Source organism: Microcebus murinus, chromosome 10 (genome assembly GCF_040939455.1).
Source record: "Microcebus murinus isolate Inina chromosome 10, M.murinus_Inina_mat1.0, whole genome shotgun sequence".
Taxonomy (NCBI): domain Eukaryota; kingdom Metazoa; phylum Chordata; class Mammalia; order Primates; family Cheirogaleidae; genus Microcebus; species Microcebus murinus.
Window position 1 is genome coordinate 54,017,610 of NC_134113.1, and position 26,297 is coordinate 54,043,906.

The window sequence follows — 26,297 nt, forward strand, 5'->3', positions numbered from 1 at the left end:
TTTTTAAGCTACCGAGTGACGACACAAGGGATGGGCGGGTTACTTCCAGGGAGCGGAACTCATTGGTTCCTAGGGAGCTGCCGCTCATCGCTGAGGGAACGCTGATAGGCTCGCCCCACGGAAGGAGGCGTGATCTTTTGGGCCTGCGGATGCTCATTCTAAAAGTAAGCAACTGTCTCATCCCCTGCTGTTGAGAAGTGGCGGTTCCTGGACTTTCATAGCGGCTGAGACTTTAGTTTGACCTTGGTTAAATGAACCACTTGAATCAAGCCAGCCAGGCAGGATGTGAGCGCACCACAGCGGTCCTGAAAGGTACCGCTGTCCAGTAACCCAAGGTCCGTAGCAGCATTTTCTGTGTGTTTGTGTTGGGGTGCTCCCCACCCTCTCTGCCTCCTCGCCGCCAGGAGTTTTCACTCAGTCATTTTTGTGGAAGGCCTCGTGTGTGCTAGAACAAATACTATAGAAAACTGGATAGAGAACTACAGAAATGTTTCGACACTTTGTGAAGAAATGCTCACAGGGGATCATTGGTGAATCGGGCTGAGTCTAACATTAGCTAACCACCTACTATGTGCCATTCACTTTATAGTCTTTTTTTTTTTTTTGAGACAGAGTCTCGGTCTGTCTCCTAGGTTAGCGTCATTATAGTTCACTGCAATCTCAAACTCCTGGGCTCAAGTATCTGGGACTGCAGGCACATATCACCACCCCCAGCTAATTTTTTTTTTTTTTTTTTCTGTAGATACAAGGTCTCGCTCTTGCCCAGACTGGTCTGGAACTCCTGGCCTCAAGTGATCCTTCTGCCTTAGCCTTCCAAAGTGCTAGGATTACTGGTGTGAGCTACTACTGTGCCCGACCAGGCTGGAGTGCAATGGCTATGCACAGGCTCCATCATAGCGCGCTACAGCCTCTAACTCCTGGGCTCAAGGGATCCACCTGCCTTAGCCTTCTGAGTTGCTGGGACTACAGGTGTACACCCCCCCCCCAAGCTTTGTGATTAGAATTTTAGAGATTATAAAATAATGAAAGGTGATCACATACCCAAGTTCACACAATGAAGGGATGTAAATTACCTTCTTGTGACCTGGCTACCTGTACTGTTTAGGATGTTCTACCTTCATGGAATTGAACCCGTTCTCTTAGTTGGAGGGAGCAATACACACACACACACACACACACACACACAGAGTATATACTTGTCTTTGGTGATAGCAAAATAATGAGAGGACCTAAAGAGCTGATTTTCCTCTTAGCAACCAAGTTTGGAGTGAAAACTCCAATGGGGAGAGTGAATAGAGACAAAGAGGAGAAGATAGCTGGCGTGGTCCTTGGTGTGCTGCAAGGAAAGAAAGGAAAGCCACAGGGAGATGGCTTGAGTCTACAGAGTGTGTTTTAGGAACAAACCTGAATGGATCAGGCCCTGCCCTGGAGGAGGTTGCAGCTTGTCAGAAAGGAGGGCCCTGGTGCTAAACCTTTCTTCTCAGGTATTTATCTCAAATATGAGAAGCAATGTGCTTTAGTGGTATTAATAAAACACAAATCCCTACTCAAAGCCCCTCAAAGGCAATCCAATTGCATTTAAAATTCACCTCACTTAAGCCTACAGGGCCCTCAGAAGTTGCAAAATGTTAGCCCTTGGGCTCTGTTAGACAGGCTGTTTGGTTTGGCTCACAGTGTTTTTAACAAATTTGAACCAACATTTAAAAATGAGAAGGCTGGTCCAAGTTCAGTGGTGTTTACAAATAATTGATCACAACCAGTTACAGATTCCTTTGTTCCTTTTCCACTCCCGCTACATCCGTTCACTGGCCTTAAAAAAAACACAAATAAATACAAATTTAAAAAAATAAATAAATAAAAAGAAAAATCAGGATATGAAACTTTAAAAAAATTCAGATTCCTGTCTCTTAAACAGAAGGTCTGGCAGAACTGGACAATAGGGACCTATGCCTCTATTGATAGGGCAGGATGTACTCCAGTCTTCCACACCCTTCATTGCTCAGTTTTACACCTCACCAGTTTTTCTGTTTACATCGTCAGCCCAGCTGTACATTTGAGTTTGTGACCCATGACCTACCCCCTCTTTACTGCAACTTGGCATCACCCTCACCCTGGCTAGTCAGTCCCTAGTAGGCACTGCCAGGTTCTTTCCTACCTCTGGACTCTGGACTTGCTGTTTCCTCTGCCCAGAAGAGCTCTCCCCTTTCCCTCTTCCTTCCAAATTTGCTTTTGGGTGGCTCCAGTCTGCTTCAGAGTTGACTTTAAATGTTACCTGTTCAGAGGAGTCTTCCCCCATTACCTTATCTAAAGCCGCTTATTTTTGTCATATTATGTATCAAAGTTGCCATAATTGTTTTTAATTTGTTTACATTTGTTCATCAGCCTTCCCCCATAGAGACTCCTCAAGACAAAGAATCAGCCAGGCATGGTGGCGCATGCCTGTAGTCCCAGCTACTTGGGAGGCTGAGACAGAAGGATCGCTTGAGCCCAGGAGTCTGAGGTTGCTGTGAGCTAGGCTGACGCCACGGCACTCACTCTAGCCTAGGCAACAAAGTGAGACTCTGTCTCAAAAAAAAAAAAAAAAAAAAAAAGACAAAGAATCATGTCTTTCTTAAACAGGGTTATTTCCTTAGAAATAATACCTAATACTCGTAGGCACCTAAACATTTGTAAATGTAGTAAGAAAATATGGCAGGCATTGCTAATAATCAGAAGAGCTAGGTTCTAACAGCCTGTCTGTCATCTTGGGCTATACTTCACCCTCATCTCATCATCTCATCTCATCTTTAGATTGCTTCCAAAAATCTATGAATCTAATCTTCACAGTACTTTATAGTTTACAAAAAGTGCTGTAACATCACCTGAGTCACAGACTATTATACTTACAACAACTAGTTAGCATGGATTCTGTTTTGAGACTTATCATATAGAATGCATAGATATATACCACTAAAATGAGTTTTAGAAGCAAAGTATCAGTAAATGCATTAGTTCAGAACTGTATATAAGACAAGCTAAAGCTCAGAACACAGAGAAGGAATCTAGAAGACTTCCTAAGAAAGTAGTTTTGAGCCTAGCAGCAATCTGATTTAGTTGCTCTCAGTCCTTGAGCCCTTGTTTACAAATCCATTGGAAGCATAATAACTTTCTTTCTTTTTCTTTTTTTTTTTTTTTTTTGAGACAGAGTCTCACTTTGTTGCCCAGGCTAGAGTGAGTGCCATGATTTCAGCCTAGCTCAGAGCAACCTCAATCTCCTGGCCTCAAGCAATCCTGCTGTCTCAGCCTCCCGAGTAGCTGGGACTACAGGCACGCACCACCATGCCTGGCTAATTTTTTCTATATATATTAGTTGGCCAATTAATTTCTTTTTATTTATAGTAGAGACGGGTCTCGCTCTTGCTCAGGCTGGTTTTGAACTCCTAACCTTGAGCAATCCGCCCGCCCCAGCCTCCCAGAGTGCTAGGATTACAGGCGTGAGCCACCGCGCCCAACCCCATAATAACTTTCTTTTTAGTGCCTATGATTAGAATTGGTGAAGTGTTCTCTGTTTACTGAATTACCATTCAGAACTCTACACAATATTTCTTTAAAATTTACCAAACCCCTTTTTTTACTAATCCATTAGATTGAAGCTATCATCAAATCTTCCTTTGTCCAAATGCTTTTTTTGTTTGTTTTTTTCCCCAATACCCGTGTTACCACTGGTTATGTCCAAATCCTCTCTACTTCTAAGACTCAACCAAAATAACATCCTTTCTCTAATCCTTTCTTTCTTTTGGGGGGGAGGGTTTGTTGTGAGAACATCTTACTCTGTTGCCCAGGCTAGAGTGCAATCATGTCATCACAGCTCACTGCAACCTCAAACTCCTGGGCTTAAGCAATCCTCCTGCCTCAACTTCCTGAGTAGCTGAGACTACTGGCGTGCACCACCACACCTGGCTAATTTTTAATGTTTTTAGTAGAGATTAGATCTCAGTCTTGCTCAGGCTGGTCTCAAACTCCTGAGCTCAAGCAATCCTTCCACCTTGGCCTCCCAGAGTGCTAGGATTACAGGTGTGAACCACCACATCTAGCTTCTCCAATCCTTTCTTAAAAGATTTTCCACAGGCTGGGTGCGGTGGCTTACACCTGTCATCCTAGCACTCTGGGAGGCTGAGGTGGGCGGATCACTCGATGTCAGGAGTTTGAAACCAGCCTGAGGAAGACCCTGTCTCTACTAAAAATAGAAATAAATTAATTGACCAACTAAAAATATATATATAAAAAATTAGCTGGGCCTGGTGGTGCATGCCTGTAGTCCCAGCTACTTGGGAGGCTGAAGCAGCAGGATTGCTTGAGCCCAGGAGTTTGAGGTTGCTGTGAGCTAGGCTGATGCCACGGCACTAACTCTAACCTGGGCAACAAAGTGAGACTCTGTCTAAAAAAAAAAGCTTTTCCACCTCCTCTAAATTTTTAAAGCAACATCTAGCTGTTCAGTGGGCAATTAACAATTGGCCGTGTATGCACTGTCTCATAATAGTCGTTATCTTGAGCTGTTATTTAAATCTTTTGTATTGTTTAATTTTACCTTCATTTATGTCTTTTCTCCTTTCCTCTCCTCTTCCAGAGTTAGAAACAGGTAATTGGCTTCTAATTTACCTCCCTCATTCTATCCCCAATTCTTAAACCAGCATAGTTCTCATAACAAACACTTAAACTATGTTTGTGGATTTGATCTGCCCAGGAGATTAGTTATGGATTTTTGGTAGGGAAAGGGCCACCTTGACTATGTAGATTAAATTTCAGGGTCTTCAAACAACAAAAGTGAGGGAACTCATCCAGATTGAGCCTCCACTAAGTGTTAAACATTAACAGATACTTTGCACAGATTAGTTTATTCATTGCCACAAGGTTACTACAAAATAGACTTTGTTTTTTCTTTTTATTCAAATGAGGAATCAGTTCAAAGAGATTAAATAACTTGTGCAAGGGCCTACAATGGTAGTGGTGGAGCTGGGATTTGAACCTGACCTGTCTGACTCCAAAGCCTCTTGTTTTCCCAGTATTCTGCTGTTACCAATTAGTGAATTACATCCCTCCATTCCCATATTCCCTTCATTACTACACATCTTAGATGCTCAGTGTAGTAAAAAGCTAAAACTTGAACTTCAGAACTCTTGAGACCATGGCACCCTCCCCCTCTGTATCTTAAAGGGATCACTGTTATGCTTCTTTCTGTGGGGCTACCTTTGAGCTTATGAATGATGAAGACTTATTACTAAACAGCATCTTGAGTGTACCAGACAGAATACCCAGAAATACCTATTCCCAGAGGTGACTGGGACAGGACAGGTGCAGAGGAATTAGGATGTCAGGTCACCCTTTTCTTTAAATGAAGATTTCAGAACTCTACCTTCAGATTATGGGTTCTTTTTATTTTCTCTTTGCTTACCTGTATGCCTTGATTTTCCTATAGAAAACACAGTAAGTATAAAAAACTTCCTGCTCACTCTAATACTACTTTCTGAGTGGTTTTGCTCCTAGGAATTCCCAGGTCTTTGGGAAAAGCTCATGTAGTTCTGAGGTGAAAATACTATAGGCTTTAACCTTTTTCTTCTCTCTAGTGGAAATAGGACCAGTTCCTCGAAATGAGCCAGCAATTTTGGAATTGCCCTCCTGTCTAGGCTGGCAGGAAAGCCAGAAAACCATGGATTCCCTTAGGTAGGCCTCCCTGGATATGAGAATTTTTTGTTGTTGGGGTAGGGAGGAGAAAAGTTTAAGAAACATGCTTTGAGAGATTCTATTTCTTTGTCCCTACCTATCTCTGACCTCTGCAGAAATATTTGAGAAAATAGTCACAATGAAAGATTGGTTTGAGAAAACAGGAAAAATTGTGAAATCTAGGACTCTGGGAATGGAGAGGGATCTTAGAAGTCATCAGGTCTACCTGTTTGTACTTTATGACATGAATGGCATAGTGGTCCATTGTTGGTCCTAGCTAAGTTTTAGAAAGTGAGCTGCCATGTTCTTTCCCATCTTTTCTTGTACTCTCTGGGGTTTTGAGTGAGTCCACTGCCATTTCTAGACATTATACCTTCCATGGATTTCTCTTTTCTTTTTTTTTTTTTTCTTTTTTTTTTTGTTTTTTATTTAAATTTTATGGATTTCTCTTTTCTATGCTAAACATCCTCAGTTCTCTAAATTTCTCTGTCTAGTACCCCTTACCACTTCACTCACCCCTTGGAGAAAACTCTTGTCTATGTCCCTCTTGAAACAAGATACCCAGAACTCGATAACAGATTGTACAGTAGGATGACCAGTGAAGAGGATAGTGGGAATACTTACCTGCTTACTTTGGAGCATTGTTGTATAGAAGGAGTGTCTAAGGTGACATTAGCCTGTTCTGGCTGCTGGGTCATATCTTGGCTTATGGCACCCAATGATTCAGTCATTGTGAGCCAGCAGAAGTTCCTACATGCCAGTATTATAAGACACTAGAGCTGGGCCAGAGAGAAGCTGAGGGATCTTCTTTTTGAAGAATCTTTAGAACAGAGAAGAAATCTTCCTATCTACCTCCATTTGATGTCACTATCCACCCTCTACTCTCTAGAGGCTCCTTAGAGCTTTGGGCCTAGGCTAAGTCTGAAAAGAGGGAGGAAGTGGGGGAGGTAGTCATCTCTAGCTTTCAGAGTTAAAAGTTTGAGTCTCTGCTTTTGCCTGAAATTAATTCTTAGAATACTTATTGAATACCAACCATGCACTAAGCATTGAGCTAGGTAATTTGTGATACAATGATAAACACAATAGAGAAGGACTTGTAAAATCTGGTGGAGGAGAAATATATTAATTAAATAATCATACAAATGTTTTTTTCTGCTTCCGGGAAAAGCTGCCAAGGTGGGGCTGGAATGGCCCCGCTCAGTCAGAGAGTCTGCGTGTGGGGGTGGGGCTGTCTGAGACCCGCAGTCTGGAGCGGGCCTTGCTTCTTTCCACCCTTCCCAACTCCAAGGCCACTCCTGGGTGTCTGCCAGCAGGCCAGACCTCACACCACCCGGCCTCCCCTGGCTGTGATGCTGGCTGGGAGGTTCCCTGTGCAGGAACATCACCTGGGCTGGGCGCTCAGCTTCCTTTTGGGAGGAGGGTTGCCCTCTAGGACGCTGATCTGCCTCTGAAGGCACACACACCTCAGTAGGCTGTTCGTATATATCCCTTCTGTGTCTCGGGCAATGTGAGACCTGGGTGCATGGAATCTGGTCTGCAGGTCTGACCTCTCGGTCCCAGAGTTCAAACTATATCCCCACCAGGGAGAGGAGTGCCGGTCCCAATTTACCCAAGGGGAGCCCAGTCTGGGTCTGTGTCTCTCAGCCTCAGGGTCTGCCCTGTTCTCCTGGGATCACCCGGCCAGCAGCTCCTGGGAGGGCTGGCGGGTGGGGAGCTCACCATCTGAGTTCCCCTCAGTCAGCTGTAGGGCCCCAAAAGGGAAGGTCCCAATAAAAAAAACAAAAACAAAAACTAATAATCATACAAATATATAATTACAAAATATAATAAATGCTATGAGAGAAAAGTAGAAGGTTTTGTGTAAATATGTAGTAGGGCCTCTGACCTAGTCTCCACCAAGTCCTTGAAGAGATAACATTTGGCTTTCCTTCATTGAAGGAAAGAGTATAAGTTAACTAGACAAAGGTTTAGGGGGCACTTATGGGTATAGAAGGTATTGTAGACAGAAGAGTATGTTTGAGGGCCCCAGGCAGGAATGAGGTCATGAGTTTGATTCCATCACAGTTGGATACAGTAACATACAGCAGGCCTCACAGTTGGACACAGTAACATATAACAGGCCAATTGGAGATGAGTTGTTTGGTTGATCAGTTGGGAGGGGGTGGGGTAGGGCATATATTTTGGTTTATGGACCAAATAGTGGAGAGGAGGAAGCTGGTCTTAGCGATACAATGACATCGCTATCTATGTGATGATGCCCATAATAGCAGATGCTTGTTGCATTTGTATCAACATTGACTTTAGATTGATGTGGCACTATGCTCTTCTGTTACTACGTGTTGACTGCAAGGCCATGTTTTTATACCCATCCCATCTGGGAGGAAGCATCCTTGAAGCAGGGGCTGGGGTCAAGAAACTCCTTGGGTGTGGTGTTTCCTGTGACCTCCTGATTAACAGCACAAGGCCCAGCAATCTCCAGTAAGGGACAGAACACAAAGTGACAAGTGTGTGAATGATACGGATGCCAGGTCAGTCACTTCCTGCTTGTTGTTCATCTTTTAGCTTCAGCTCCAAGGTGACAAGGTTAAAGTTCACAAATCTGAGCTCAAGCTCTGGGACAGAGAACTCCTTGTCAGTGGTGCCATCTGCAGGGCATTAAGGAATTTGCCAGGAGCTTGATGGGACTGGGAGGGGAAAATGGCATGTCCGCATCAAAAGCTCTTCCCTTTTCCCTCACTCAAGCCTCATAGTCTGAGCATGTCCCTAAATCATGCTGAAAGACTCATGTCCCACCTACATTCTTGTAAGACTCCTGTTCCTACAAGGCGGGATGCAGGGCTACAGTATCATTTCCCTTCTTCCCTACCAACTAAATTTGTCTTCTGTAAAATGAGGTGCTGGATTCCATACTGTCCCTCATCTTCCAAGCATGGACACACATCTCTAAGCTTACTGGCCCTTCTCAACTTCATTGCCTTATTTGCTACCCCCTCTGAGAAAAGCAGCATGGACATCTGTAGTGCAAAAGGAAAAATAAGCCCAGAGGTTAAGGGGGCCTAACTAGTGACAGAACAAGAGGCTAAATGTCTCTCTTTATTCCCTAGGCCTCTCCCCTGAGATTCAGCTTCTCAGGAGGTGCTTAAAGAAGTCTAGGCCTGGAAAGAGAGTGAGTAAATCAGTTTTACAAAACCTTAGAGTTTAAAGTTTACATTGAGTAGAACAATAAAGAATCTGGCTTAAGATAGAAATACACAGTGGCTCATGCCTATAATCCCAGCGACTCTAGGGGCTGAGGTGGGAGGATCCCTTGAGACTAGGAGTTCAAGACTAGCCTGGGCAATATAGTGAGACCCTGTCTCTAAAATAAAAAATAAAAAAATTAGCCAGGCATACTGATGTGTGCCTATAGTGTGCTTGTAGTCCCAGCTATTCGGGAGGCTGAGGCAAAAGGATTGCTTGAGGCCAGGAGTTAGAGGATAAAATGAGCTATGATTGTACCACTGCACTCTAACCTGGGTGACAGAGACCCTGTCTCTAAAAAAATAAAAAAGAGGGAAATAATTATTATTTATTTTTGGTTCCCTAGGAGCATTCTGTGGGCCATAGCATTACCAGGCACTGTGGTTGTTGCTGGGGCAGAGATATTTAATACAACTCCAGTGTCCCCGGAAAGGAGCGCTTGATGGCATATTCTGGCTGCCTCAGCATTTCCTTATAGCCACCTCTCCCCCATGACCCACACTTGGTATCTGTCTCATGTCACCCAAGGCCTTGACTTACAACTATCAGTGGTCATCTTGACATGTAAGACAATTGGGAATGGAGGGAAATGCTGAACATGAGCAACAAGTTGAGTCAATAACCAATTAGGGTAGAAAGAGTATATAGTTCAGGAGAGGTGCAGATGGAGAGGTTTGTTCTAAAGGATAGCTTAAAAAGCAACCAAGCTGGGCACCGTGGCACCACATGTAGTCCCAGCTACTTGGGAGGCTGAGGCAGGAGGGTCCCTGCCCAGGCGTTCAAGGCTGTAGTACACTATTAAGAAGCCTGTGACTAGCCATTGCCCTCCAACCTGGGCAACACAGCAAGACCCTGTCTCCAAAAAATAAAAAGGCAGCCCAAAATATTGAAATTTGGGCTTTGGCTATAGAAAATGGAAAACCTTTTCTCTCTAAACTATAGATTTTCCTCCCTTTTTAAAATGAAATATTTCAAGCATACAGAAAAAAAGAATAATGTAAGTGTGGTATTGCTCTTCTTTATATAAACATTAAACTTTAGGGTTTTATATATAACTCCCAATGATTCTCACCTCCTGTCATTGTGCAGTTTCCTCTCACATTAAGTCTGACTGACATAAAGAATAGGATATTATAGAAATAATATGACTTTTGAGGCTAAATCATAAGATATTAAGGCTTCCAGCTTGCTTTCTCTTGGATCACTCACTATGGGGGAAGCCTGCTGGCATGTCTGAGGACAGTCACACAGCCCTATGGAGAGGTTCATGTGGTGAAGAACTAAGGTCACCTATCAACAACTAGCACTAACTTGCCAGGCATATGAGTAAGCCATCTTGGAAGTGAGTCCTCAAGCTCCAGCAAAGCATTCAGATGACTACAGCCTCAGTCAACATTTGACAGCAACCTTATGAGAAGAACTATCTAGCTAAGCTACTCTTGCATTTCTTACTCACAGAAACTGCATGAAGTAAAACTACATTTATTTACTTTTATTTTTATTTTTTGAGATGGCATCTCGCTTTGTCACTTGGGCTAGAGTGCCGTGGCATCAGCCTGGCTCACAGCAACCTCAAAGTCCTGGGCTCAAGCGATTCTCTTGCCTCAACCTCCTGAGTAGCTGGGATTACAGGCCCATGCTACTACGCCCAGCTAATTTTTATATTTTTAGTAGACAGGGGTCTCACTCTTGCTCAGGCTGGGCTGGAACTCTAAAGCTCAAGCCATCCTCTCACCTCAGCCTCCCAGAGTACTAGGATTACAGTCATAAGCCAGCCCCACATTTATTGTTTTAATCCACAAAGTTTGGGTTTAAAACAATAATTTGTTATGCAGCAATAAATAACTTAGTCGGGCATGGCTCACACCTGTAATCCCAGCTACTCAGGAGGCTGAGGCAGGAGGATCACATGAGCCCAGGAATTTGAGGCTGTAGTGAGCTATAATGATGCCACTGCACTCCAGCCTGGGTGAGAGTGAGACCCCATCTCTAAAAAAAAGTAAAAAATTAAAAAAAAGATAACTTAATAAAATAGCAAACACCAATGCACCTACCACCCAAGCTTGTCATCTTTTAAAAATTTTCTATTAAATTTTTTTAATCTTCTCTGTATCATTCCAAATTTAGTATATGTGCTGCTGAAGCGAGCACAAACTTGTCATATTAACATTTTCTCTATTTACTACAGATTTTGTCTTAAAAATACTAACCCCCTTGCCCCCGCCAAAATAAAAATAAAATAAAATAAACAAACCAAAACATTATATACAGCTGAGAACCCTGGCTTCTTCTGAGTTCTGCTCCTGCCCTGTGCCTCAGAACTCTGAAAAGGCACCATGGCACTCTCTGGACTGACAGTGTGCATCCCTGATTTTAGACCGCCTAGAAAGCAAGCTCTCCTCCTATCAGTTTGTTGCTGCTTCTCAGGCTGTGGTCTAGCTCTTTCCTGCTTGCATTGCAGAAATAAAGAGAACAAGATGTTTCTTTCAGAGGGTCTACAGTCCTCCCTCAAGATGGTCTTCCTTAGTGAATTCAGCACTAATGCAAAACCTTTAATCCCCATTTGGTCACTAAATCAGGTACAGTACCATAAGTGGTTTAACTCTGGTGTCCTTCCCCTGGGACCTGCAGGCCACCCACCAGAAATTTTCATCTGAAATGTTTCTCTCAGGAGCTGAGGACAACTTCAAGTCCTTAGGTATCCTTGGGGGATTGGTTCCAGGACCCCTTGAGGATATCAAAATCTGTGGATGCTCAAATCCCTTATATAAAGTGATATAGTATCTGCATATAACCTATGCACATTCTCCCATATACTTTCTTATTTTTTTTGAGACAGTCTCACTCTGTTGCCCTAGCTAGGGTGCTGTGGCGTCAGCCTAGCTCACAGCAACCTCAAACTCCTGGGTCAAGCAATCCTTCTGTCTCAGCCCCCTGAGTAGCAAGTAGCTGGGACTACAAGCATGCACCACCACGCCCACCTAATTATATATATATATATAATTTATTTATTTAATTTTTTTTTAGTTGTCCAGCTAATTTCTATTTTTTTTAGTAGAGACAGGGTCTTGCTCTTGCTCAGGCTGGTTTCAAACTCCTGACTTCAAGTGATCCTCCCGCCTTGGCCTCCCAGCTAGGATTATAGGCGTGAGCCACCAGGCCCAGCCCTCCCATACACTTTAAATCATCTCCAGATTGCTTATAATACCTAACACAACATAAATGCCATATAAAGTTATTATACTGAACTGTTTAGGGAATAACGCCAGGGAGTCTGTACATGTTCAGTACACATGCAGCCATCCATTTTCCCCCCAGTATTTTCAGTCCACTCTTGGTTTAATCCATGGATGTCTGAACCTAGAGGACATGCATAAGAAAAAAAAAATCCATGCATGTAGAACCCACAGATAGGGAGAGCTGACTTTATTTTGTAAATTTATAGGCTTTATGGGCTAAGAAAAAAATTTGGGAAAATCGGTTTTCGTTTCTCTTAAACCAAGACATTATCAATGTCCTTGGCAACCTTAATAATTGTCCCTGTGCTTTCTGAATTTGAAATCTATTTTCTCCTAGGTTAAATCTTCCATTTGCACCATCTTTGCCTATCTTCTTTACATGCCAAGTGCTACAAATTGTCAACTCCATTCTAACCTTTACAAATGTTCCTACCTCATCCTCACATAATACAGTCCTTTGCCAATGCACATGGCTTATTTTTCAATGTTTGTTTTTTCCCCCTAGCAGAATGACTTGTTGACTACCATGAATTCTGGTCCTGTAACTTTTTCCTATCATCATACGGCTGGAAAACACAGCTTTTACCTCATCACCCATTAACACTCTTCTAGCCAGCTATTTCCCAATTCAAGGATAATTCTGGGATTTTATAAAAAGAAATTTAAAATTACATGGACAGGTTAGCAGGTCACTTTAAAAAGCAGTGATTTTCAGGATACTCAAAACTACTTATTTTTCTTTTTTCTTTGTAGCAAAAAGAGTCTCCATTTTTCTCCCTATGTTGCTCAGGCTGGTCTCAAACCCCTGGCCTAAAGTGATCCTCCCACCTCTGTCTCCCTAAGTGCTACTATTCACTTCTTATACCTAACCCATTAGCAACTACCCAGTCATATTCCCAAGTGCTAAATAAACTCTGGATTAACAGAATAACTTCCATCATCCTCCTCAGCCCCCATGAAAAAATTTAGGTGACAAAAGATGAGTGTGATAATATAGTATCATCAACATATGTTGCAAGGACTCTGTACTACAGGTATAGATGAACTGCAAAAATCAAGGCAGATTTAGAAAAAAAACACAGGAGAAAAAACTTTTTCTTAATGCCTTTACTTTAAAACATGATGGAAAAAATCTTACAGGTACACATGGAAAAGTTAAGACATGATCACCACTGAGTGAAAACAATCTAACCAGAAAGCTTTAATGTCTGTCAGCTAATGTTGAAGCTGAAATTCTGGGAGTATGACATGCTGCAGGGGGGTTAAAAGGAATGGATAATTAGTATTCCTCTCCTTCTTCCTCACCTTCCCCTTCAACAGAATCCACACCAACCTCCTCATAATCCTTCTCAAGGGCAGCCATGTCCTCACGGGCCTCAGAAAACTCTCCTTCCTCCATCCCCTCACCCACGTACCAGTGAACAAAGGCACGCTTGGCATACATCAGGTCAAACTTGTGGTCCAGGCGAGCCCAGGCCTCAGCAATGGCTGTGGTGTTGCTCAGCATGCACACAGCTCTCTGTACCTTGGCCAGGTCACCACCAGGTACCACAGTGGGAGGCTGGTAATTGATGCCAACCTTGAAGCCAGTGGGACACCAATCCACAAACTGGATGCTGCGCTTGGTCTTGATGGTGGCAATGGCAGCATTGACATCTTTGGGAACCACATCACCACGGTACAACAGGCAGCAAGCCATGTATTTACCGTGGCGGGGGTCACATTTCACCATCTGGTTGGCTGGCTCAAAGCAAGCGTTGGTGATCTCTGCCACAGAAAGCTGCTCATGGTAGGCTTTCTCAGCAGAGATCACAGGGGCATATGTGGCCAGAGGGAAGTGGATGCGGGGATAGGGCACCAGGTTGGTCTGGAATTCTGTCAGATCGACATTCAGGGCTCCATCAAATCTGAGGGAAGCGGTGATGGAGGACACAATCTGGCTAATAAGGCGGTTCAGGTTAGTGTAGGTTGGGCGCTCAATATCAAGGTTTCTACGACAGATGTCATAGATGGCCTCATTGTCTACCATGAAGGCACAATCAGAGTGCTCCAGGGTGGTGTGGGTGGTGAGGATGGAGTTGTAGGGCTCAACTACAGCTGTGGAAACCTGGGGGGCTGGGTAAATGGAGAATTCCAGCTTGGACTTCTTGCCGTAATCGACAGAGAGGCGCTCCATCAGCAGAGAGGTGAACCCAGAACCCGTTCCGCCACCAAAGCTGTGGAAAACCAAGAAGCCCTGAAGACCTGTGCACTGGTCGGCCTGTAGAGGAAGAAGAAAATAGAAAAGGTAGTATTTTAATGCCAGGACACATTTTCTTAGTTATGAAGCATGTCAGCCTGATGTTAAGCATGATGAACTAGCAAAATAGACACATCAGCAAGTTGTCCCATAACCCAGGACTGTCTGGTTTAAAAGTCTAATTAATACAGTAAGCAGCCTATTCTGCATTTTGGCAGGCACCAAACAATGAATGGTGTCGTTCCGCCACACCATCGTACTTGCACTGGAAACCTCTCACCCCATTTAAAAAACCTATTTTTACATGGTGTTTACCAGCTTGCGAATTCGGTCCAAGACGAGGTCAATGATCTCCTTGCCGATGGTGTAGTGCCCACGGGCATAGTTATTGGCAGCATCTTCCTTGCCTGTGATGAGCTGCTCAGGGTGGAAGAGCTGGCGGTAGGTACCAGTGCGAACTTCGTCTGGAAAAGGGAAACAAACCAGCTACCCATCACTGAGTTACCTGCACTGGCCTGCTCAGCCCTGGCAGGGGATGGTGGAGACACTGTGTGTGTATAATCAATGGAGCCCCCAGGACAGACTTCTTATTGCAGCACACTAGGATCTCACTTGAGTTACTGAGGTCAACTCACCAATGACTGTGGGTTCCAGGTCTACAAACACTGCCCTAGGCACATGCTTGCCAGCGCCCGTCTCACTGAAGAAGGTGTTGAAGGAGTCATCTCCTCCCCCAATGGTCTTGTCACTTGGCATCTGGCCATCGGGCTGGATGCCGTGTTCCAGGCAGTAGAGCTCCCAGCAGGCATTGCCAATCTGGACACCAGCCTGGCCAACGTGGATGGAGATGCACTCACGCTGTGGGAAGGGAGAAAAACAACACAAAACATCACAATTTAAAATAATCTATTGGTGACTGCCAAGTGGAATAAAATATCCATGTAATCATTATCCTACAAATTTCCTTATTAAAAAAAATTTCTTTTTGAGACAAGAGTCTCACTCTGACAACTAGGATAGAGTGCAGTGGCATCATCATAGTTCACTGCAACTTCAAATTTCTGGGTTCAAGTGATCCTCCTGTATGCCACCACATCCAGCTGCTTTTTCTATATTTTTTATAGAAATGGGGTCTCTAACCCCTGGCCTCAAGCAACCCTCCCACTTTGTGCTCCCAAAGTGCTGGCATTATATGGGTGAGCCACCGTAGGCAGCCACAAATTTCCTCTTTCAAAACGACATCCTCCCACTGCTAAATCAAGGCCTCTTTAGTCTAGACCAAGAAAAAAGCTTAGTCACAACTTCCTCCACTGGAGGATCACGATATGGAGGCGGCCATTCTTCCTGCACTCAGACCCCAAAAATCCCACCTGAGACTAGGTGGCCACATTTCCGGGCATCCCTTAGCACAGGAAACACGTGGCCAGAAAAAATGCAGAAGAAATGTCGGGCACAGGGACAAGGGCGGGGCTCTGCGGCACAGGATGAATGAGCAATTCGGGGTGCGCTCATCCGCGCCCCCCTGCGGCCGGTGGGGACGTGCAGCTGCAGAGGCACGCAATGGCCACGTCTGCGGAGGCCACGCCTTGGCCACCATCCTCCCTTGCCCACAAGCATTGGGCACAGCCTAACACTTCCACATCTGTCCTCCCCGCAGTAGGGGATTATCGGCGGCCCAGATCCAGGCCAAGATCCGATTTCCATTCCCTCAAAGTCCCTCCCCGCCACCACCTGCTCCCTTACGAATTCCTAAGGCAGCAGGGAGGAACAGATGGCCTCTACGGGCTGTTGGGAGCGAATTGTTCTAATACACTGGTGTAGTGCGGCACACCGTCCAGGAGACCTTCCTCACATTTCTTACAGCTTTCATTAAAAAAATAAAACTCACGGTAACAGGAGACACACCCTACAGCAAGTCCTGCCACGACCGGGCGCGCCTGCGCAGACTGCAGTGGCACTTTCCCGCCGCTCTTCGGCGGGAAGGTAACGGTTGCGCGTGCGCTTTCGTCTCCCGCTCCTTCCCACCTCCGCTTTCCGCGCAGAGGAAGTGAGGGCGGGGAGAGTCCGCGCGCGCCCGCCAAAGGCGGGGGAAGGATGGGGGAAGGGCACACGCAGGAAAGGATCGCGGGGCCTTAAGGCGCCGCTTCCACGAAGGAGTTAGGTGCTAAAAGAGCTCCCAATGTGGCGGAGGGGAGCCGGCGCCCCGCCATCCCTCCCAGCATCCGAGAAGAAACCCCGGCGTCCCCCCTCTTGCTGGGCCCTCGCCATTCTCCACAAACCGAGGTCTCATCTATTCCCGCCCTCGCCTCTGGTCTCGCTTTCTGCCCTACAAATGGACGGCATCGATTGCAGCCCTCTCTAGAAGCTCTCCGCGCTTCTCCGGCTCGCTTTTCCCGGTTTCTCCGAACGAGGCCGGACGCCGCGCTCGGCCCACTCACCATGGTGGCTACGGGTTAAGAGGCGAAGGCGACAGGAGCAGACACCGGGTCCCGGTTACCGTCCCCGACAAGCTAAGAGTCGAGGTAAGTAACGCACTGAGGCGGGGGCGGCGCCGGAGCCTCTTAAGTAGCGGCTGGGGAGGGGCCGGCGGGCACAGGCGGTGCGGCGGCCGCGGCCACTCCCCCGGCCCGGCGCGCCCACTCGGCGCCCGGCCTGGCCGCCGCAGAGGCGGGCTCGGCGCCCGGAGCCCCCTCCCCTCGCGCGGCCTGCCGGGCGGGGTCCTCCGCGCCTGCGGGCCGCGCGCGCCAGTGCTGCAGTCTGCGGCGCATGGCTGCAAGGGCCTGGCTGGGGGCGGGCGCCGAGTCAGAAAGAAACCAACATGGGACTGGCATAGGAATGGGAGAGGAGGCTTGCCTTAATTTGGAGGAACCCCTAAGACTTGCGAAATCCATACAATTTTACAGAAGCACTATTAAATGCAGAATTCTTATCCGGATAGCTCAGCTGATTATTTTCATGTTGCCACAGTTAATCAGTGAGTCTTGCCTCTTTATTTTCTTAGTCCTTTAAAGGCAGTGCATTCTCCACTTAGATGATAATGTGGAGGATGCGGGCTTTAGAAAACGGAATAGATTTATTTGGTTTACTGTAAAGACTTGTTCTCGAAACTAAAGTACCAAATGGTGGAAGAAAATAATATTTCATTCATTCGAAGAGTAGTATCTAAGCATTGAGCATTGAAACTGTTAAAAGGGCAGAATAGGCCCCATTTTTAGACCTAAGCCATCAATTTTATGGAACAGCCCTAGGGGCTGTTAAAAAAGGAGATTTAAAAACACATTTCAAACGTGGTAGCTGAATTGAAGAAGTTAGGAAAAACTTGGGTAGGGAGGAAATAAATTCACACTGATGGCTATGGGGAAGTAAGGATTTCTTTTACTATTTAGAGTTTTGTAAATAAGACTGCTTGGCATTATGTCAAGATAGATCAATTGGTTAGTGATACCTAATGCTTGGAGGCCCAGATTATAGTGACTAGACTAGTTCGTCATCCCCCCTCCTCAGAAAATCTATTTCAAGACCATAAACTACATTGCTATCCTTGGAAATACATAAAGTGGTTATAGTTAAAATGTGGTTTTAAAATGGTCCTAGCAGAAACCTATTGCTGTTATTAAACTTGAAAATATCTTCCCAGTGATAGTGTATAAGTAACCAAAAAGTAAACATAAGACAGTAAAAATTCATAGTTCATATTCAGTTATTACCTTATTCAGATTAAAAAGCCTTCATCCTTCATTTCAGACAATTAACAAATTCACCGTATCTGTGTTTTTTGTAAGGATTATATATATATATATATCCACCTATGTGGACCTGGCCTGCAAACTGAGAGGTTCTTATTTATTTCTGATAAATATTTTTTGTAGTCCTATTAAAAGGCATTTCATTCAAAATCCAAATTTGCACACATTTTCCAAACTGGGTTAGAAAGGGGCAGGAATATACTTGAATATTTTTCTCATTTATTCTTTTTCTCCCCTTATTCTTAAAAAGAGACTAGAAATAACTAACTTGCTTTAACTAGAAGAATGAGTGTTAGGGAACCACCCTGCAGAACTCCATTTTGCTGTGGGCTCTAGATGAAAGCCATTTGAAACCAGGCACCTCCCTTCCAGCTCTCTGCAGAATATGAGAGCTCTCACTGAGGGATTTGCTCCTGTGGACCTATATGTCTCCCCAGATACCTTCCTAAAACCATTAGCTTTGCTAGCCCTGTTGTCTGTGTATTCCCCTGTTGTGAAGGAGGAAGTATTTTGAGTGTCCCTAATAATACCTCAGGCTTCATAGAGTAATAGGACTAAAAGAGACCTTTAAGTCTAATCTAGTCTGGTATCTTTATGCCTTTATTTCGCCTCTTCTTTAGTACCTGAAAGACTTTTTTCCTTTTGCCCATATTGAACCTACATGGATCCATTTGTTTATATTACATATGTGTGTATATACTTTGTCTATATTTAACAGCTAAACAGTGGTTATTTATGTCTGGAACATAAACACAGTGTTATTTACTGTCTTAACATTTTAATTAATTGTATAGGTCTTTTGTTAGACTCTTTCAGGCCTGTAACTATTTGCTTTGAGTTGTTGGTGTAGAGGAAAAACCCTATGTTGCAGTTTGAGCCACTCTCATCTTTGCTACATAGTATCACGGCCATTTGCTACTATTCTAAGCAATCAGTAACTGTTTTTGATAGTTTCTATATTATGGGTGAGATACAGAAATTCACAAAATATTTTGTTCATTTTATCAGCTGTACAAGGAAAGAAAAAAATAACAAATGGCAACAAATTACCAAGCATCAACTATTTTAAATATTTGGCCTTTGTTCTTGTTTATTTTATTGTTACAAATTTATATATGCTATTTTGTGTTCTGATTTTTCCATAGATAGATGTTAGCAGAAAAAAATTGGCTTAGATGTCACATAGGATTAGATTCAATTCTAACTTTGTCAATTAGTAGTAGCATGACTTTAGGCACCTAATTACATTTCTTGAGCTTCATTTATGAATGAGAATCATCTTTTTCTCATACGTTCAATTCCATTAGGAAACTTTGTTGGTTTATCTCTAAAATATGCCCACCACTTTTTATCCCATTACCGTATTACTTCACAGCTCTTACAGAATCTGAAATTATCTTATTTGTACATTTATTTACTTGTTTACAGTTTTTCCTTTTATGTAAATTCCATGTCTGTTTTTGTGGAAGTCAATCTTGGTTGTCCTTCCAAAAACCACCTTCTTCCATTCTTCTCTCCAAGAGAACCTTGTCACCCCCACACTCCAGTTTTTAAAGTAACAAATCAATGCAACCTTGTTTCCCTTTGCCAGATATTGGCTTTCTCAGTCTCTTTCACAATTGGACCTAGTTCTGACCAATGGGGACATAAAGGAAAGTCAGCTGGGGAATTTCTGGGAATGGTTTTCCTCTCAGATGAAAAAAGATTGCTCCCTTGAGGAAAGCTCTTCTGTTTTACTCCTCTCCCTTGCTTTCTGCTTTTGGAAATGTCCTTTGAAGATATGATACCTGAAGCCAATTTAAGATCTTGAGGGTCTAGTGCAAAGAGAATCATAGGAATGCCAACTCAGTGGTCTGATATTGTGAAGCTGCTGACCCAGTCTTAAAACACCTATCTCGGCCAGCATGGTGTCTCATGCCTGTAATCCTAGCTCTCTGGGAGGATGGCTCAAAGTCAGGAGTTCAAGACCAGCCTGAGCAAGAGTGAGACCCTCTCTCTACTAAAAAAATAGGAATAAATTAGCTTGACAATTAAAAATATATAGAAAAAATTAGCCGGGCATGGTGGTGCATGCCTGTAGTCCCAGCTACTTGGGAGGCTAAGGCAGGAAGATTACTTGAGCCCAGGAGTTTGAGGTTGCTGTGAGCTAGGCTAATGCCACAGCACTCTAGCCCAGGCAACAGAGTGAGACTTTCTCAAAAAATAAAATAAATAAAAAATAAATAAATAAAACCAAGAGAGGAGAAAGTGGTTTTCTCAGAGAAGGTTCTTATGATACAAGATCAAAGTTAAACCACTAAATACAGTTATAGGAGATTCTTGACTTTCATAATGCAGGGAGGCAGGGAAACTCTGGGTTTATTTTATTCTGTCTTAACAAACCTTACAGACTTACTTGATACTTTAAACTACATTCATGTAGGCCAGGCGCGGTAGCACGTGCCTGTAATCCTGGGAGGCCGAGGTGGGCGGATTGCTCGAGGTCAGGAGTTCGAAACCAGCCTGAGCAAGAGTGAGACCCCATCTCTACTATAAAAATAGAAAGAAATTAATTGGCCAACAAATATATATAGAAAAAATTAGCTGGACATGGTGGCTCATGTCTATCCTCCCAGCTACTTGGGAGGCTGAGGCAGAAGGATTGCTTGAGCCCAGGAATTTGAGGTTGCTGTGAGCTAGGCTGACACCATGGCACTCTAGCCCAGGCAATGCAGTGAGGCTGTCTCAAAAAAAAAAAAAAAAACCAAAAAAAAACAAAAAAACACCACCTATCTCAAGATTTATCATTAAGGAAACAGTATATGTCCTTATAATTTAAGCCAATGTAAGCAGGCTTTATCCCCAGTGCCTAAAACAATGCCTGGCACATAGATGCTTAATATGTAATTTGTTGTTGAATATTGAACTTGGAGATTGATTGGACATGCATGTGAGGTAAAGTAAGGAATGGAGGTTGGTTTGCAGGTATGTGGTTTAAATAACTGGGTGAATGGTGGTGTTTTTCACTGGGATCAGAATACTGAAGGAACAAGTGAGTGGGAAATGGAGAAGAGACATGAGAGAATGTAATAGTTTACCTTTTGACACATTTTGAGGTTTAAGTGTCTGTGGTATATACCTGGAGATGTCTGTTACACAGACATATATGCAGATAGAGAGAAAGGAGAGAGATACAGACTTTGGAATCTTAAGTATAAAGAATGGATGAGATCACTTAGGGTGAATATATAGAGCTAGGAGAGGGGTGGCCTTAGTAGAAAACCCTAAAGTAGAGATCCTGGCCTTAGTAGGGAATCCAAAGAATGATCATACTTAAAGTAGAGAAAAGAACCTTATAAAAGGAATCTGAGCCGGGCGTGGTGGCTCACGCCTGTAATCCTAGCACTTTGGGAGGCCGAGGCGGGCGGATTGCTCAAGGTCAGGAGTTCGAAACCAGCCTGAGCGAGACCCCGTCTCTACCAAAAATAGAAATAAATTAATTGACCAACTAAAAATATATATACAAAAAATTAGCCGGGCATGGTGGCACATGCCTGTAGTCCCAGCTACTCGGGAGGCTGAGGCAGTAGGATCGCTGAGCCCCGGAGATTGAGGTTGCTGTGAGCCAGGCTGACGCCATGGCACTCACTCTAGCTTGGGCAACAAAGTGAGACTCTGTCTCAAAAAAAAAAAAAAAAAGGAATCTGAGAAAGAATGATCAAAGAGGGAGAACTGGGAGGTCTCACTATCTAAGTAGAGTTTCAAGAAGGAGCACAGTGTCAGATGCTACAGAGAGGTTAAGTAGGGTAAAGACTGTAAAGTGTCCATTGTATATATTAATAGAAAACAATATGGCTTCTATTTTTATTTATTTATTGGTCAAATATTTATTGAGAACTACCATGCCAGGTACTCTTTTTAAGTGTTGGGTAGATATAACAGTGAATAAAAACTCCCTCATGGAGCTTATAATCTAGTGAAGGAGAAAGAAAATGAACATATAGCAGAGAGATATGAAATATAATCTCAGGTACTAATAGATGCTATGAAGCAAAATTAAGTTTGGAATAGAGATGAGAGTTACAGAGTAGTGCCATTTTAGATAGCATGATCTGGGAAGGCCTCTTTGAGGAGGTAATTATTTGAACAAAGACCTGAATTAAATGATAGAGTGGGGGCCCAGGCATGGTGGCTCATGCCTGTAATCTTAGCACTTTAGGAGGCCAAGGTGTGAGGATTCCTTGAGTTTGAGACTGTGCAATATAGCAAGACCCTGTCTCTACAAAAAAATTTAAAAATTCACTCCTGTAATCCTAGCACTCTGGGAGGCTGAGGCAGGAGGACCACTTGAGGCCAGGAGTTCAACACCAACCTGAGCAACAGTGAGACCCCATCTCTATCAAAAATAGAAAAAATTAGCTGGGAGTGGTAGTGCATACCTATAGTCCTGGCTACTTGGGAGGCTGAGGTAGAAGGATTTCTTGAGCCCAGGAGTTTAAGGTTGAGGTTGTAGGGAGCTATAATGATGCCACTGTGCTCTGTCCCCTGGGGGGACAGAGCAAGACTCTATCTCAAAAAACAACAACAAAAAAATTATCTTGACATGGTGGCACCCTAAACCTAAATCTAACCCTAACCCTTGTTAGTAGTCCTAGCTAGGACTAGTAGTTCTAGCTACTAGGGAGTCTAGGGTGTTGGGATGGATTGAGCCCACAATTATTATTATTATTATTTTTTGAGACAGGTCTCCCTTTGTTGCCCTGGCTAGAGTGAGTGCCATGGCGTCAGCCTAGCTCACAGCAACCTTAAACTCCTGGGCTCAAGAGATCCTACTGCCTCAGCCTCCTGAGTAGCTGGGACTACAGGCATGCGCCACAATGCTCGGCTGATTTTTTCTATATATATTAGTTGGCCAATTAATTTCTTTCTATTTATAGTAGAGACGGGGTCTCGCTCTTGCTCAGGCTGGTTTTGAACTCTTGACCTTGAGCAATCCGCCTGCCTCGGCCTCCCAGAGTGCTAGGATTACAGGCGTGAGCCAACGCACCTGGCCTGAGCCCACAATTACAAGGTTGCAGTGAGCTATGATTGTGTCATGTCAGTGTACTCCAGCCTTTGCAATAGAGCAAGACCCTGACTCTTAAAAAAAAAAAAAAAAATTAGGGAAGGATCCAGTAGTGTAAAATGCAAAGGAACAGCTATTGGTGTTGGAAGAAAATAATGATGAGTGTGGCATTCTGGAAACCAAATGAAGAAAATGTTTCAAGCAGGAGCAGGTGATAACTATGCCTTTTGGTTGGGTAAGATGAAGTCTGTAACCCGATATTAGATTTGGCAGTGTGGAGGTCACTGGTGACCTGGGCAAGAATGGCTTCAGTGGAGCAGTAGGGATGACTGAAGGCCTGATTGAGGTAGGTTCAAGAGAGAATGTAAGACAAGGGAAGTGGATAAAGTAGAATTTAAATCTTCCTTTGAGGAATTTTGCTTTAAAGGATCAGAGAAAAGGGTAATAATTGGGATAACTGGATAGGGATGTTCAATAAAAGGAAGGTTTTTGGTTTCATCTTCTTTTTTCCTTGTATCATCCATTTATTACATTCATTTCATTTATACATAAGTATACAGAAGCATATATATACTATATATAAGCATATATAAATACATTGTTGCCATTATTATTGGAAAAAATAATGATTCTTATATTAGATCAATTAGGATTAAGAAAAATAATTTTTAAAAATTTTACCTTCACTTACTCCTCCTATGATGTTTTTCTTTTTTTTTTTTTTCAAACTTTTTAAAAATCTCAAAATGTAACAGGGCTACAAATATTTTTGTTACATGAGTACCTAATATAATGCTTAAGTTGGAGTTTTTAGTATGCCCATCACTGGAACAGTGTTCATTGTACCCCTAGCAGGTAAGTTTTTACCCCTCACCCCCTCCCACCCTCCCCTCTTCTATTTTTGTTTTGTTTTGTTTTGTTTTAAGATGGGAAATCTTGTAGCATGTTTGTTTGCTAATCAGAACAAACAAAAGGGAGAAATTGATGTTGTAGGAAAAAGAGGAGATAGTCCAGGGGGCAAAGTTTTAGAGTAGTGAAATGGGAAGGGATCCAGTGCGGGTTAGCCTTGCAAAGGACCACAATGTTTATTCACTAACACACAAGAGGAAGCCAGAGTATGAGTATGGATTCAAGGTGGCAGTTAGATTTGGTGGTAGAATGTGGAATTTCTCTTCTCTCTCTTTTTTTCTTTTTTTTTTGAGACAGAGTCTCCCTTTGTTGCCCAGGCTAGAGTGAGTGCCATGGCTTCAGCCTAGCTCACAGCAACCTCAAACTCCTGGGCTCAAGCAATCCTACTACCTCAGCCTCCCAAGTAGCTGGGACTACCGGCATGCACCACCATGCCCGGCTCATTTTTTCTATATATATTAGTTGGCCAATTAATTTCTTTCTATTTATAGGCCGGGCAAGGTGGCTCACGCCTGTAATCCTAGCTCTCTGGGAGGCCGAGGCGGGCAGATTGCTCAAGGTCAGGAGTTCGAAACCAGCCTGAGCAAGAGCGAGACCCCCGTCTCTACTATAAATAGAAAGAAATTAATTGGCCAACTAATATATATATATAAAAAAAAATTAGCTGGGCATGGTGGCGCATGCCTCCCGAGTCCCAGCTACTCGGGAGGCTGAGGCAGTAGGATCTCTTGAGCCCAGGAGTTTGAGGTTGCTGTGAGCTAGGCTGATGCCATGGCACTCACTCTAGCCCAGCCAACAAAGCGAGACTCTGTCTCAAAAAAAAAAAAAAAAAAAATTTCTATTTATAGTAGAGATGGGGTCTTGTTCTTGCTCAGGCTGGTTTGGAACTCCCGACCTTGAGCTATCCACTCGCCTCAGCCTCCCAGAGTGCTAGCATTACAGGTGTGAGCCACCATGCCCAGCTGGAATTTTTCTTCTCATTGCTTCTTTTTTCTTTCCCACTCCAGTGAAATGGAGAATAGATCATTTCTCCTCATTCTCCCTCTCTTCTTCTTTTTTTTTTTTTTTTTTGGTTGCACTTATATTCTGAGTTTAATATTAAAATATGATGTTTTAAGAACTTTATTTGCAGTATCACATAGAAGGCTGATCAGGGTCAGTAAGAACACATCAGACCAATTATAATAAACAGCAAACAATGAGAACACTAGGAGCAAAGGCATTTTGTTTACAAAGACTACTTTTATGAGAGGAGAGCAATAATGGTATCTGAGAAAGAAACCAATATTTATTGAGCACTTTCTGTGCACTGGTCACTATTTTCTTTTCTTTTTTGCCAATGGGAAATCTGTGGCTTTGAGAAGTAACTTGCTCACAGTTAATATAACCAAAGAAGTACCCAGATCTGACTGTTTCCAAAATCTCCCTCTCTTCCTTAACAACAGAACCCTGATTTGTTGGGAGTAGGGTGCCCGCCTTCTGTTCCCATTATACCAGAGGTGTCTATGTGACTAGGTTCTGCTGAGTTGTTAGTAGAAGTTTGCTGGGGCTTCTGAGAAAGTTTCTAAAACAGGATTGCCTGAGTTGGCATATGTCTTTAGCCCTTTCTTTTTTTCTTGCCTAGAATGTGAAAGCACCATCTCATGACAATAAAGCAACCTTAAGACATATGCTAAGGATGAAGGAAGATAGAATCTAGGTCCCTGATGACATTGTGGAGCTGCTGCACAAGCCATGGATTGTGGACCTCTGGACTTCTCATTATGGAAAAATAAAGCAATTTGTTAAGCCACACTGGTCTTTATTCTTTTTTTTTTCTTCTCCTTCTTCTTCTTTTTTTTCTCTTTTTTCTTCTCCTTCTTTTTTTCTCCTTCTTCCCTCCCTCCCTCCCTCCCTCCCTCCCTCCCTCCCTCCCTCCCTCCCTCCCTCCTTCCTTCCTTCCTTCCTTCCTTCCTTCCTTCCTTCCTTCCTTCCTTCCTTCCTTCCTTCCTTCCTTCCTTCCATCTCCCCTTTTTCATTTGCAGGTGATTATAATTTATAATTAACGTGGTGGTGGGACCTTGTGGATTATTCCTTCTGATTTTTTTTCTTTCCTTTTTCAGTGAAACAGGGAGGGAGTCATTCACTAAATGTAAGGACTGGAGAAGGAATATGGGAAGTTTTTGAAGAGAAAATGTGAA

At 43.5% G+C, this 26,297-nt stretch overlaps 1 protein-coding gene and 2 long non-coding RNA genes across 4 annotated transcripts; 2 read left to right on the plus strand and 1 right to left on the minus strand.

Annotated features, from left to right (window-relative positions):
* Positions 1-7: 7 nt before the first annotated feature.
* LOC142873366 (uncharacterized) lies at positions 8-8,866 on the plus strand. Its single transcript, XR_012921439.1, has 4 exons — positions 8-335; positions 5,604-5,700; positions 8,005-8,228; positions 8,805-8,866. It is a non-coding gene; the product is annotated as an uncharacterized LOC142873366 (long non-coding RNA).
* Positions 8,867-13,330: 4,464 nt separating this feature from the next.
* Positions 13,331-16,996, minus strand: LOC105869479 (tubulin alpha-1B chain). 2 transcript variants are annotated; one of them, XM_012761302.3, is made up of 4 exons: positions 16,857-16,996; positions 15,054-15,276; positions 14,734-14,882; positions 13,331-14,439 (listed from the first exon to the last, which is right to left on the minus strand). In XM_012761302.3, exons 1-4 carry the CDS (start codon positions 16,857-16,859, stop codon positions 13,459-13,461), a joined length of 1,356 nt encoding a protein of 451 aa, XP_012616756.3. In that variant the 5' UTR covers positions 16,860-16,996; the 3' UTR covers positions 13,331-13,458. The 2 variants fall into 2 exon arrangements, with proteins under 2 accessions (XP_012616756.3, XP_012616767.3); XM_012761313.3 differs by lacking the exon at positions 16,857-16,996 and adding an exon at positions 16,307-16,419.
* A 154-nt stretch (positions 16,997-17,150) lies between these two features.
* Positions 17,151-25,909, plus strand: LOC105869484 (uncharacterized). Its single transcript, XR_012921438.1, has 2 exons — positions 17,151-17,392; positions 25,742-25,909. It is a non-coding gene; the product is annotated as an uncharacterized LOC105869484 (long non-coding RNA).
* The last annotated feature ends 388 nt before the right edge of the window (positions 25,910-26,297 follow it).